Source organism: Molothrus ater, chromosome 5, assembly GCF_012460135.2.
Source record: "Molothrus ater isolate BHLD 08-10-18 breed brown headed cowbird chromosome 5, BPBGC_Mater_1.1, whole genome shotgun sequence".
In the NCBI taxonomy this organism is placed as follows: Eukaryota; Metazoa; Chordata; class Aves; order Passeriformes; family Icteridae; genus Molothrus; species Molothrus ater.
Genome location: NC_050482.2, coordinates 54,525,549 through 54,538,738, shown reverse-complemented (window position 1 = coordinate 54,538,738; position 13,190 = coordinate 54,525,549). Strand labels below are relative to the sequence as shown.

Genomic DNA, 13,190 nt, shown 5'->3' with positions numbered 1-13,190 from the left:
GCTAGAGATGCTTCCCAGCCCTAAGAATTCTGTGATTGTGTTCTTTGCCGGTGGACTGGCAGGAACACATTTGTTTTAGGTGTCCAGCAACTTCTAGTTCTTCAGCAGCTGGGGGCTGCAAGGAACAAATGGCACTTCCTGACTTTTGAGTGCTGTAATTTGTGTCCTTTCAATGCTTAACAATTCTTAGTAAAAAGAAGGCTCCTAAGAGACCAGCACCAGGCAGTGCTTGCATGAAGAATGAGACATATGTCCTGATGCACCAAAACAGAACAACCTTCATCCTCCTCCTGTTTATTGGCTCATCATCGTCTCGCTGGCACAGCACTGTTCTCCTCCTGACTCAAAATTCCTGTCTTCATTTCAAGGTTTACTTTTGGCTTCTAAAGCCTTGCTTCTGCACATGCTTTCACCTGAATCATTTCATCAGGTTAAACGAGTGTAAGCTGAAAGATCTGTGCCAACATTTTGGAGCCAGTATAATTGGTCTAACAGTGCACCTGGTTCAGCCATCAGCCGCAAGAAGTTAGAACTAAAATGGCATTTAATTTCTTAACAGGATTCAGCTGACAAGACACATCTTGGAGGGTCATGGGACTCTTCAATATTAGAAAAAAATGCAAATACAAAAAAACCACTATCTGCTTTAAAAGTTGTTTCTGAGCAAGGTTGTGTTTATTTACTGAACTCTGGTCCTAATATCACCTTTTTGGTCCTAATATCATCTTTTTTTGTGAAAATAATAACCTAGGAAAATACTTTTATTTATTTTCCTTGAGGAAGGACCATCACAGGTCTCCAGCACTAGAAGTTTTGGGGGGTTTTTTGAGCCATACATATATGTGTAGATATGTATGTGTGTATATATATATATATATACACATCACATATATATATACCTTTACATATATTTAACTACTTTATATGTATTTTAAACTACTTTTTATGAAAAATGTCAGCAGTCATAAAATTTGATTTTCAGACATACACCCTGACTTCTCAGCTTCTCAACAAAACTTTTTAAATGCAGCTCATGCTTGTACTTCATTGCTGTCCTTTTCACAAAAAGAAAATAGTGTAACTGCCCTCTGAGTGTTGACTTTAACTTTTTTTCAGAAATCCTGAATTTGTTTTGTCCAGATACACTTCGTGTCAGTCTCCACAGGTTCCCAGGGAAGATCCAGTGCCACCTCTCACAGAATCTTTGTGAATAGCAGGAAAGTGTTGGGATTTGCATGACATACCCTATGCTTCTGTTTAATACTGATTATCTGGTAAATCAGGTAATCCACATTAGATAATGTGGGGAGAAATTGTGGCACAATTAAGACTGTCATAGGACACAGTAGGCATTCCACTAACTTGATTCCTGTATTGTGAATGTGCAGTTGGGAGGGATATTGTACTAGTTTGATTAAGTTTGTACAAATCAAAGATATGTCAATCAGTTTCAGTGTAGATTTGTTTATGGATTGTGGTGGCAGGATGGTGCTGGAGCTAAAAGTTTAACTAAATATGAGAAGTTGAGGCCTGTCTGAAATGTGAGAAATCAAACTAACCCGGGGTAAAAGCACTTGTTCTTAGAAGTGTAAGCTGACCTTTAAATGCTCCTCAACATACAAAGGCCTGGCATCAGGAAATAAAGGCTGTACCTGTGACAGGGACAAGTTAACCTTTGATCCAACTAGTTAAAAAGAGTATAGAGGTGCTGTCAATTATGACAACAGTACCCTTGATGTTTCCTATATCAAGTGGAATTTTAACAACATACAGACTTAAGCACAGAAACCACTTTACCACTTTGGGAGGCTCTAATGAACAATCTGCCTGCTTGCTTTCAAGAGCAGAGTTTGAAAGAGTAAAGAACTCTCAACCTGAGATGTTGAACAAGATGACTTCTAATTTAGAATGGGAATATATATGGCTGGCTCCTCCTGGATGAAGCTGAAGTGGATGTGGGATGCCCCGACTGCCTGTGTGAGGTGACCTTATACAGCTGAAGTGATCCCATGGCAGCATTTTATGTCCCACCTGAGACACTGACAATCCTGGGGACTTGGAACTGCATAAATTCATGACAGCTTGGGACAAGCAGGCATTTGGGATATCTGAATATTCTGGGTCTTGAGGAGGATTATAACCCTTCTTGTGTGAGTCTGAGGTAGAGCTCTGCTTTGGCTCTTAGCTCAGGAACAGCTCCAGTCCTTCTGGGAGGGGAAGTGTTAGCAGACTGTTGTCTGACCATAGATTAAAAGTTGAATAACTGGGTCCTGTCCTTCTGCTCTTGTGGGCTGAACTCCCATTTTCTGTAGTTTATCCCTTCAGCTTACCTTCAGTTACGGATGACTAACACCACTGTGGAAGAGCTGCAGCATCAGCTCTCTAGGGCTGGGGATAATACTGAAGAACCTTAAGGCTGGATAAACCCAGCTTTCATTGCTGCCTCTGCTAAAGAGACCTGTTTGTACTTAACAGTCACTTAGAAAGGAAAATTATAGCAAAAAATACTGCATGTATATTCAGTAAATTGAATTACTTACACTTGAGAGGAAAACCTAAGTAACAAGGCAAGCAGAAAGCTTTTTAACTGGAGAAGTGCATGAGTTTATTAGGACTAAAAGCAACTTTTTTCTTTTAATCCAGCAAAAATTATTGATATAAATAGGCCATAATAAACTATTCTAGATACAATGTAAATGGGATTTAAAGGCAGAATGTTACAGAGACAGTAAGCTGGAGATACAAAGGTAACTAATTCTTCAAATATATTAAATGCAAGAGGCTACACGTGGCTTTCTTTGGTGTATTGATTCTTAAACTTGATCTTGCATTGACTGAACTGAACACTTTAACACAGAAACAGTATTTTATACTTGAAGGCATATCCTCAAACAGGTTCTGCACAAATGCATGTAAACTGGACTTAAAACCAGAGAGTCCTTAGAAAGAACAAAGACCCTGGTGTACATTTTGCCTTTATCTACAGTGGCTAAATATCTCAGTGTTCTCCATAAGTGTGCAAAATGGTGCATGCAATACCACATCAGCAATCAGAGTAAGAGCAGCAGTAAAGTGCCACTTCATTGCATGTGCCTAGTCCTGGTTATTTTGTACAGGGCATGTACCAACACAAAATATAAATCTTTGTAAAAGTCACTGATCTTCCAAGGGAAGGCAGAGTAAAAAAAAAGGTCAGTTCAGATGGCTTGGTGGGATGCTTGTTCAGAAGGGAGGTGACCTTTTGGAAGCAGATTTCTCAGCATGATACTTCTTATGTGGGGGAAATCATCACAGTGGCTTCTGAAAACTGCTTAATTCCAATGGATTTTGTAATGCTGTCAAGGACTCTTAACAGCATTTGGGTACAATGAAATATTTGCCTATCTAAATCCCTGTAGACTTGCATGATCTAAAACATAACTTGCCCTAAATGGAAATTACACTATGGAGATCAACGCCATGAAGGTATCCAGAGGATATTCAAACGGAATATTCTCTTCAGCTCTGTTGTGCTTTGCACTTAGCACCTTCCTTCTCAGGAACTTGAAGCTCTCAGGCTGCTAATACTAGTGAATTTAGCCTCACAACATGCAGTGAGGTAGGTAAGTTTACCCCCATTTTGCAGATGGCAAAACTGAGGCAGAACTCTGAAGTGACTTTCATAAAGTCCCACAACTTGTCAGTGGCAAAACCAGGAATATGTTTTCAGAAGTCCAGACCCCAGACCTCTGTCTGATTTAAGTCCCTCCCTACTACCACAAAGCAAGCAATACATGCAACCTTTATCCCTCCTCTTGCTGCCATAGTCCTGCTGACAGAGAGGAAGTTTTTCCTGATTGAATTCCCACTTTCTTTGGCAAAAAGCACCTGGTCCTGTCAAAGTGCTTTGTATTATGCTCTTCACAGAGGCATTTCTTCTGAGGCACGATAGAAAAGCCATGGTTTCCCCATGGCAGGGAGATTGTACAGGTCCAAACAGAGCCTTATTTCTTGCAGAAGACCTGCTGCTTGGCATTCTTCACCCGTTGCTCCTCCTTCAGGTTCTTCTGCCGCATGTGTTTGCTGGAGATGTTTTCCACGTGTTCCGAGGGGAACCAGCCTCTCTCCCGGTCTGAGAGTTTTACTCCTTCTATCCACCCTGTGGTGTGGGGAAAAGTACAACATGAGGCAAAAGTCACATGTTTTTTTCATTGTTTCCCATAAAAAAGCCCCCTCCAAAAAGACCCTAAGAGCAAAGGAAAAGATCCTCTTTCGGCTTCCAAATAAAGCATACTAAAGAAGATGAAGAATCCCTCTGCACTCTCAGTCCTACAGTTTAAGACAGGCACTGTTCATTCTGCTCACCATCATTGCTGTACTGCATAACCATGATGATATCTGCCTTCTCCAAAGCCAGCTCATCATTTTCCCGAGCCTTGTAAGTCTTTATGCACTGAACTTGTGGTGCATCTGAAGGGGAGGAAAGATCACATTGATATATCGGAAAGCAACAGTAAACCTGTGGACATCAGCTCCAGAGGAGGTGGAGAATTAGGAGCTGCCCAAATAAAAAGTTGAGAACTAGAAGGAACACTGCAGGTCTTCATCTAAAATGAAGCGTTAAAACATGTACAATAACTGGCAGCACCCAGCACTGAGGGAAAGCCCATGAGTATGTTCTTTATCTACAAACCCCCAAGTATTTTGGCTTGGAATCCTTCTGGGGTATCCCACCTAACAGTGCCTGTGACTCCTGCAAGCCAGCCCACCCCCAATGCTGTAGCAGCAGAGCAGTCTCACCAGGGCATTCCAGGAGGTCCAATTCTCCCCGCGGAGGAGCCAAAGCAGAGATCCACCTCAGCTTCTCACTGCTGGAATACAGCACAGAATAGGTATCAGCATTCAGTGTGAGGGATGACAGTCTGGTGACTGAAATAGGGTGGAGTGGAGGGGTGTTTGCTCACACAAAGGGAAGCTGAGAAAGGGCAAAAATTCCCATTTTTGGAGGCTGATGGTATGACATAATGTGGTAGTATTGTATGAGCAGCTATGATGAGAGAGGGGAAGGTGTTTCACAAGGAAATAGTTATAGCAAGAGGATGCTTTTCAAGACTTCTGTTTAGCAGCTGAATTTGCTATTTCAGCATTTGAATAGCTGAGGGACAATCATCAGGCTACCAGGAGGTGTCTGGCCATGGTAATGGGATATACCACAGGTAAACTTGAGCCCTTACTGTGTCTCTGTCCGAAACAAGAACTCTACTCTTTTCCCCTGGTTATTCTGAAGCAGAAAGAGACGGAACAGATTCTTGTTTGCCCCGTGGAGTTTCATCTCACACTTCTCCCCGCGCACGTACGAGAAAGCAGCATGGTCAAACACAACGAAACGTCCACCCCTGCAGGTCAACAGGAGGAACAAAACAAGGTGAGAGTTTTAAGGTTATGAGGGTTACATAGTGAGTCACATAGTCTGCAGGAAAGCAAAAAGCTTTTAATGAGTCTTCATCTGCTTCACACATCCTAAGCAGTGCTCTTGTTAGAAGTCTCAGAAGACCAAAGAAGAGAGAGAAAAGATTTAATGAAAAGGGTAGAAATACTAACCTCTGACCTGTCAGAATTTTTTTTGGTAGCTTACAGCTTAAAAACAAACCCACCACCCTCAAAACCCCAACACAACTAACCAACAACTCTCTTGACAAACCAGTGATTTGCACATTCACTAGTCCTCATACTGTGCTTTAGGAAGAAATTATTTACCAAGTAAAACTAGAATAAATGGTTATTGTTCAAGTGTTTCACATTGTAGAGATGCAAAGGCAGAATCAAAATGTTGTGCTAGGGACCACAAGATATGTTTTTGTATTACAGTATGTAATTAAGCGCTGGGACTATCAATTTCCACATACTTTCATGATACTTACATCAAGTCGGGACAGGAGAGTGACTTGACAAAGACTGCCACTTGCTGGCAGGCAGAGGGAAAGGACTCTGTCACCAAAGCACAGACCCCGAAAGAGACAGGTATTTTAGAAGGGGCAGCAAGAATTGTGTTGAAGCACTCACTCCTTGGGCCGAGACAGGAGCAGACGGTCATTGAAAAGGTGCAGGTAGATGGGCCGGGTCGTGACTTTCCATTTTGGACTCAGGTTGTTGAAGTCCAGTGCTGTCAACTCACCACATTTCACAAGTCTCCTTGACTGTGAGATGAGTGGGAATATCTGCAAGACAAAAATAAATATTTATGCACAAGAAGAAGGGTCCCTGTGAGTTTTGGATTTGCATTTTTGCCTTTCTCTTGAGGAATTGTGCTTTCAGTTCTCCAGCTGGAGAGGTGTAAGTCATGGCAGGCACCTTCATGAGAAGGCTGACATGAATGATTGGTCAAGGGAAGCACTGATGAAGAGCTGGCCTGCGGATGATGCTCTGGTTCAACAGCTCTGGGTTCTCTGAGAGGAGAACAAAAAGTGGTTTTGTGGGGATAGACAGAAAATACATTAGACTAGAGCAAGGCCCAGGGAATGGGTGAGCTCACCTTACACTCAAATTCAATCTTCTGGCTGAGGTAGATCAGCTCTTCAGTGCTCTTCATGCGCTGGACATTCTCATTGCAATCCTTGATGAGCTGCAGAGGAAAACAGGTAAGCAGTGAGAGCAGAACTGCATGATGGGATCAGTACTACTCCCAGGAGCCCCTTAGGTGTCAGCATAAGTGACAATTCCTTAGGCATCCTCCTGCAAAAGAAGTATATATTACAATCAGAGAATATTCTCAGTTAGAAGGGGCACACAAGGATCATTGAGTCCAACTCCTGGCCCTGCACGAACCCTCCAATAATCCCACCCTGTGCCTGAGAGCATTGTCCAAATGTTCTTGGAGCTCTGGCAGCCTTGGGGCCGTGACCATTCCCTGGGGGACCCTGTTCAGTGCCCCATGACTCTGTGGGGGAGAAACCTTTGCCCAATATCCAACCTAACCCTCCCCTGACACAGGTCCAGCCATTCCCTCGCGTCCTGTCCTTGGTCACACAGAGCAGAGATCAGGGCCTGCCCCTCCTCTTCCCCTTATGAGGAAGCTGCAAAACTGCTGTGAGATCTGGTCTCCGTCTCCTCCAGCTGAACAGACATCAGCCACTCCTTTTGTCTTCACCTCCAAGCCCTTCACCATCCTGGTGGCTCTCCTTTGGAAGGTCAAATCATTACTAGACAGAACAATCCACCTTATGAAGCTGTACAAATTTTAGATAACCATTTGTCCTAGAAAACTTTAAACCTTGCCTCTATAATAAACAGGATAAGAGGAAGGGATGCAATAGAGTAATGCTGTGGGGTTTTTTAAAGCAAGATTTTCTTGCAGGGACAAGGGTGGGAGTTGATTAATTAGAGACAAAGGTAAGGCTGCAGAAAGGGTAGGCACCTTTACCTTTTCAAGTGCATCATAGGCCTGCGTTGCTTGCACTTCCTCCACAGACCCAGGCCGAGTTCTTTTCAGGATATTCTGTGTGAGAAAAGATGATTTTCACGATGCAAACAGGGAAAGGTGGACATTACCACCACTGAAGAGTACAATAAATAATAAAGCAGAAGTAGCTGATGACATGTGGAGACAAGAAAGCCAAAAAATTGAGATGCAGAATGTCACTGTTAAGTCATACTGACCAGTGATTCCTGTAAATCTAAATTGTATTAATTATCACATAGAAGTTATATGGCATAGGAAGCAACCACTAGCTAAACCACAAATGGATGTATGAACAGAATAGACTTGTCCTTTTCTCCTGGTAAAAAGAAGCTCAAAAAATCAAAAAGAAGAAATTCATAGAAAGAACTCAAAATTAATTATTTAGGGACTGGCTGGTTCCCTCTCTGGATGGCTCTTTATTAGTCAAATTTGCAGGCAAAGCATAGACACAGACTGCCTTCCAGAGGGCAGCCAAGGAACCCTTGCTTTGTTTTCCTAGCAGGAAGCCAGAAAGTTCAATAAAATGGAAATCAGCATGTTCTGAGAAGACTCCATTAACTCTTTCTTGGGGTACAATTAAAGTAGTGTCACAACAAAGCCCTAAATGATTCACAAATAGCAATGCCTCACACAGTGCCACATCCATCATTTCCTGAACACCTCCAGGGATGGGGACTGCATCATGTCCCTGGGCAGCCCCCAACCCAACACCTCCCAACTCATTCTGGGAAGAAATTCCTCCTGATGTCCAACCTGAACCTTCCCTAATACAGCTTGAGGCCTTTTCGTCTTGCCCTGTCACTTGTACCCTGGGAGCAGAGCCTAACCTCCTGCCAGCTGCACCCTCCTGTCAGGGAGTTGTGCAGAGACACAAGGTCCCCCCCGAGCCTCCTTTTCTCCAGGCTGAGCCCCTTTCCCAACTCTCTCAGCTGCTTCCAAACACAGCTTGAGGGAAACTTGAGGGAAGGCAGAGAATCACCACAGTTACCTGTAGGAGGAGTTTGAGTCGAGTGATGCGCTGGAAGGGGAGGATGAGGAAGGATTTAAGCGAGAGGCGCTGGCACACTGGATCACTTTCCAGTCTCTCCAGGACTTGCTGGAACCCTGCATTTCCATTTCTGTGGGAGTGGCAAAGAAAAAAAAGACATCCAGGCATCAGAGTAAATAAATAACCTTCCTAGTATCAGATTTCAGGGAATGCTGGAGTACTCCCGACAGTCAGGTTTTGTCCCTGGGGCAAGAAATGTCAAGAAACTTCACCACTCTGCTGCTGAAAAGCAACTACGGGTTTCTAACAGCTACAGGATGACAGTACAGCTGTTGTTATCTCTATCCTCTTTCCACAGCTCTCTGGAGTAAAAGCCAGAAGTAACATCTACATTTCAACTCCCTCTATCAGCAGTGCTCCTTTCATGGGGACAGTGGTGATTTGCACTCTGGTTCTCAGTGATCAAGACTGAAAACCATTATCCAGGATGGTCATTTTTGCTCTCTTCAGTAGAGGGCAGAGAACAGCCTGCAACAAGATCAGATATTACATATTATTTTTCTTCCCAATGCTATGGGACAGAAGCCTGCAGGAGCTCTGTCCTGCTGTCCCAAATGCCATTGAACTGAGGAAGGTTCTTCTGGGGGGTGTAGCAAGAGCACTACTCAACAGCCTTTTCCTGCAGTATTGCCCATCGTTTGAAAGAGTAGGAAGCTATTCATGGAAGTAAGGGGGAGAAGGGTGCAGCAAATGAGAAAAACTTACAGTAATCTCTGGAAGGTTTGCTCCTGATATGTCTGGTTTGTCACATATGGCAGATACACCCGGCGGAAGTCAGGGGCATGCTTCAGAGCCACGTCACACACACGGAAGGTGAATATGTCCTCTTCAAATTTTTCCTCCAAGTCAAAGAGGAAACTGCAGCACATGGATGTGGTGCCAAGAAAGGAGAGGGAAATATCAGTGTCATTTAGTCTTCTAAAACCCTGACAGCCCACACAAGCACAAAACAGCTGTTTAGTTCTAGGGAGAGTGTAATGTCTGGATAATGACAATATAGGGCTTTGTATCAGCAAGGAAAAAGCAGAAGCAAAAGACCTCTATTCTTGAGAGGTCATGCTTCTACAGGCATGGTCAGGAAACAGCTGAAAACTAAGACCTCACCAGAATAATCTTGCTAGTAGAAATGGAAAAGGTAGCAGCAAACCTTACCAGCTTAGTAACTTATGTAGTCAAGCCTTGCAGGAGGAAAAGCAAAACAAAATCCTACAACATACAGCATTCCTTGCATGTGGGGTCATGTACACATTTCATGAATTACACTCTATTGATTCACATTAGTTTCTGTCAAGTGATGGTTGTAACTTACTGTTTTTCCTTTTTTACCCTGCTTTTCATCAGGGCTAATGCAGCTGCCCCTTTTGTCTTGTATTTGGCAGGAGCTGGTTTGGGTTGAGGTCTAGTTAGTCAAGTTTAATTGTAGTTGAAAGCCGTAGCACAAGGCTACATTACCATTTTGATCCCCTGCAGTGAGCTCTGTGCACAACTGAGCTATAATATCTGGGATTTAACACCAGAATTCACCTAAAAAGGTGAATATTCCTTTCCAGGCAGTGTTGGTGTGTCATCACTAGGTGCTGTATCTCCACTGAACAGTGCAGAAGAGGAGTGAGAAACATTCCTGATGGAAGCACCATGTGCCTGTTAGACCTGGAAGCAAAGGGCCACGTCTCACCTGGCACTGACATCACGCACATCGGAGAGGCGGGAGAAGAGCCACTGGCGCTCCTGGTTGGTGAGCATCGCCTGGAGCTCTGCCGAGCGCTGGAAATGATCCACTGCCACATTCAAACTGCGCAGGTAGGAAGCCTCAGATATTATCAGCTCAAACTTGGCCTTGGGAGAGAAAACAAGGGAGCACAGCATCAGTACACTGCGCAAGTCTGTGAGGAATCTTACAGAGAGGAAACGTGGCAAAGCAGGAAAACCTCCTAGCACATCTTGCAAGGAGTGTGTAATTACAGAAGAGAGGCTTTAGAAAGGAAGGGCAAGTATGCACTTACAGACTTTCTTTAAGAAACAGACCTGTGTTATGACTTAAAAATAGCTACTTGCTCTCATTTTACTTTTTATTTCCCCTCAACACCACTTTCACAAGCTCCTATAAGGTCCAGCATCCATACCACAAACCTTTTCCCTTGCTGTTGTTTTCACCTCTTTCTCTGAGTCCTCCTGTCCACTTCTCAGATCCTCTCATTTTCTTTACCCAGTTTCTCTGGGTACCATTGTGCTGAATCCACACATATCCCAGCCTCCTCTCAGCCCTGCAGCTCACACAGGTCAATTTGCTAAACTCATATTCTACTACAGAAAATAGAATTTACTGTGGTTTTATTAGCATTTCTCACAAGCTTATGTATGGGAGAACGCTGCAAGTCTTCTACTTTTACACACCCTTTTGCATTGAGCATACTCAAAACTCCTTATCATGTTCCCACTTTTCCCCATGTCTGTTTACTTGGAGTTATTTATACAGTGCACAGTCTGTCCTTCAGTGCTGCTTTTCTCTAAAATTCAGCACTTCAGCATTGCTCTACTTCATACCCCATGCTGCTTCCAGGAGTAGAAGTGACCTCTGCCTCAACTACCTGCATTCCCACATCACAGATTTTGCTCTCTGCTTTAACCCTCCTTCCAGAGACTCTTTCTTGACTACAAGACCACCCGTTTACTTTGCCACATCTGCCCCATACCTCTTGCAGCCTCTGTTCCTCACGGGACATGTTAAGCAGTATTCTGCTGCCCCGTATCATGGGGATGTCCTGCCAGAGGGATGCATTAGATGAGACTGACAGACGTTGCAAATATGAGTCCTGGGGAGACAGCACTTTCCTCCGTAGCCTCGGGGAGCTTGGGAAACTTGACTCTATATCCTCTGGATAATCCACTCTCTTCTGGCTTTGGATGGCCTTGTTCAGAGCCACATCACTGTACTCCTGATACAGTAATCTTGCTGTGGAGAAAAACACATACATTTTTCTTTTCTGTAGTAGCAACTCACCCTCTGCTTCAACCTGGACAAAACTCTGCCCCAGACTAGGACAGTCAAATTCAGGCAAAGCTCCTCAGCTGCCTGAGTGTACTGCAGGATTCCAGAGTGTACTGCCTTCCCTGCTCTCTAACACTACATCCTCACAACCACCATGTGGCAGAAGTCCCTCTCCTTTGTGCTCACTGCAAGGGTGAAAGATGCTGGTGGAGAGGGGACTGCCACAGCACCCTAGGCAGGAGGTACTTACAGGAGTTGATCAGTTTGGAGTGCCGGCGCTTGAAGTTCTCTGTTGTGTCTGCAGATTTCTTCTCTCTGCCAAGGAATAAGGGTTTCAAAACACAGAGTGAACAAAGGGCACAGCACCAGAGAAGGCTTATCCAAACCTTAGAAACTGCTCTGTCACAACAGGGACCTCTTATTTTCCAACAAGCTCAAGCTCCACAAGCTTTACTTGACACAAAGGGAAAAGTTTGGCTTAATGGAATGGCTGTCCTGAAGGCACAGAAATACCTCTGTTGCAGTAGGACTCTCTTCAAGAGAGCATAGACTGAAACATAGGCCTATGGCATTTAATTAAAGTTTTCCACTCCTTATCATCATCTTTGGTAACTCAGAAACAATGGAGGCTTCTGTGCTTCACAGGGATTGGGGCAAATTCTAAGAATCTTTGAGAGACTCACCTCAATATAACTGTTTCTGAGATGACTGGTGGTTCCCTGTGTGCCTTGTGAGCTTCTTCCTCTGAAGGGACAGAAGAAACCTCTGCATAGAAGACAATTGGAAAGTAAACACATCAGTCAATTTTTAGACTTAATCTACAATCCAAATGACACACTTACCTATGCCCCACCTAAGTCACAGTGTTGAATTGGAGTACAGGTGCCCTTGTGGCATTTATTTCTGGGTCAGAAACATTCTAGTTTTAATAATTCTTGACATTACTTACACTTTACATCTGTTAGCCACATTTACTTTTCACATAAAGAAAAAGGCTGATATTTTAGGCAGCAACAGTAACTCTAAGAGCTTCCCTCTCCAGTTATGCAAGTAAACACATTGCCTGTGTGCCTTGTTTGGTGCTGTCCTAACAGTTTCAGCTACTAAGGCCAGGCATCAGATCAGTGGAGCCAAAGTGTAAAACTGGAGAAGTCCTTTTGATTTGTGAGGGATTTAATCAAATAAGGTGTGAAGAAATTCTAAATCTGAAATAACTGGAAGCAGAAAAAGGAAGAAAGTCCAAAGACTGAGCTGCAGTTATGGATAAGGGGAAAGACAGTACTATTGCCTTGAATATTTTAAAATTTGGAATCAAGAAATTACAGGTCAAACATATTAACAAATCTTGAGATTCAAGTTCTTCCAAACCTTTTACACCCTTCCATACCCCCCTCCTTTTCCCCTGTGCCAAAAATACAGCATGTTTCAGAGCTTCAAAAATAGACTAAAGCAAGAGCTAAAAAGAAGTAATTATTTAAAGTTCATGTAAGGTATAGTAAAGAACATATATACATCCTGATAGCAAGTACTGCTGAATGAGCTGTAGTACAGAAGATGCATGTTTTCCACTTGTGACATCAGTGATTTGACTTCTGTGCAAGCTGAGACCTTGGGTTTGACAAATTTCCCTTCTTATCTGTACTCTTAAATCCTGCACTCACAGGAATATAATCTTTTTTAAAAGGTCAAGTGGGAACCTAAAAGTGCCAGTTGCA

The 13,190-nt window shown here is 43.4% G+C and overlaps 1 protein-coding gene across 6 annotated transcripts in view; it reads right to left on the bottom strand.

Moving 5' to 3' along the window:
- Positions 1 to 2,580: 2,580 nt before the first annotated feature.
- ARHGEF5 (Rho guanine nucleotide exchange factor 5) overlaps positions 2,581 to 13,190 on the bottom strand; it is a 33,589-nt gene continuing 22,979 nt past the window's right edge. For all 6 annotated transcript variants that reach the window (XM_036404982.2, XM_036404978.1, XM_036404979.1 and 3 more), the window contains 13 exons: positions 12,159 to 12,240; positions 11,726 to 11,790; positions 11,180 to 11,439; positions 10,162 to 10,322; positions 9,192 to 9,344; positions 8,427 to 8,556; positions 7,400 to 7,474; positions 6,512 to 6,601; positions 6,043 to 6,197; positions 5,214 to 5,375; positions 4,780 to 4,850; positions 4,345 to 4,449; positions 2,581 to 4,138 (listed from right to left, as the gene is read on the bottom strand). In XM_036404982.2, coding sequence (XP_036260875.1) covers positions 3,984 to 4,138; positions 4,345 to 4,449; positions 4,780 to 4,850; positions 5,214 to 5,375; positions 6,043 to 6,197; positions 6,512 to 6,601; positions 7,400 to 7,474; positions 8,427 to 8,556; positions 9,192 to 9,344; positions 10,162 to 10,322; positions 11,180 to 11,439; positions 11,726 to 11,790; positions 12,159 to 12,240 — 1,664 coding nt within the window. In that variant the 3' untranslated portion in view covers positions 2,581 to 3,983. The remainder of the gene's footprint in view (positions 4,139 to 4,344; positions 4,450 to 4,779; positions 4,851 to 5,213; positions 5,376 to 6,042; positions 6,198 to 6,511; positions 6,602 to 7,399; positions 7,475 to 8,426; positions 8,557 to 9,191; positions 9,345 to 10,161; positions 10,323 to 11,179; positions 11,440 to 11,725; positions 11,791 to 12,158; positions 12,241 to 13,190) is intronic.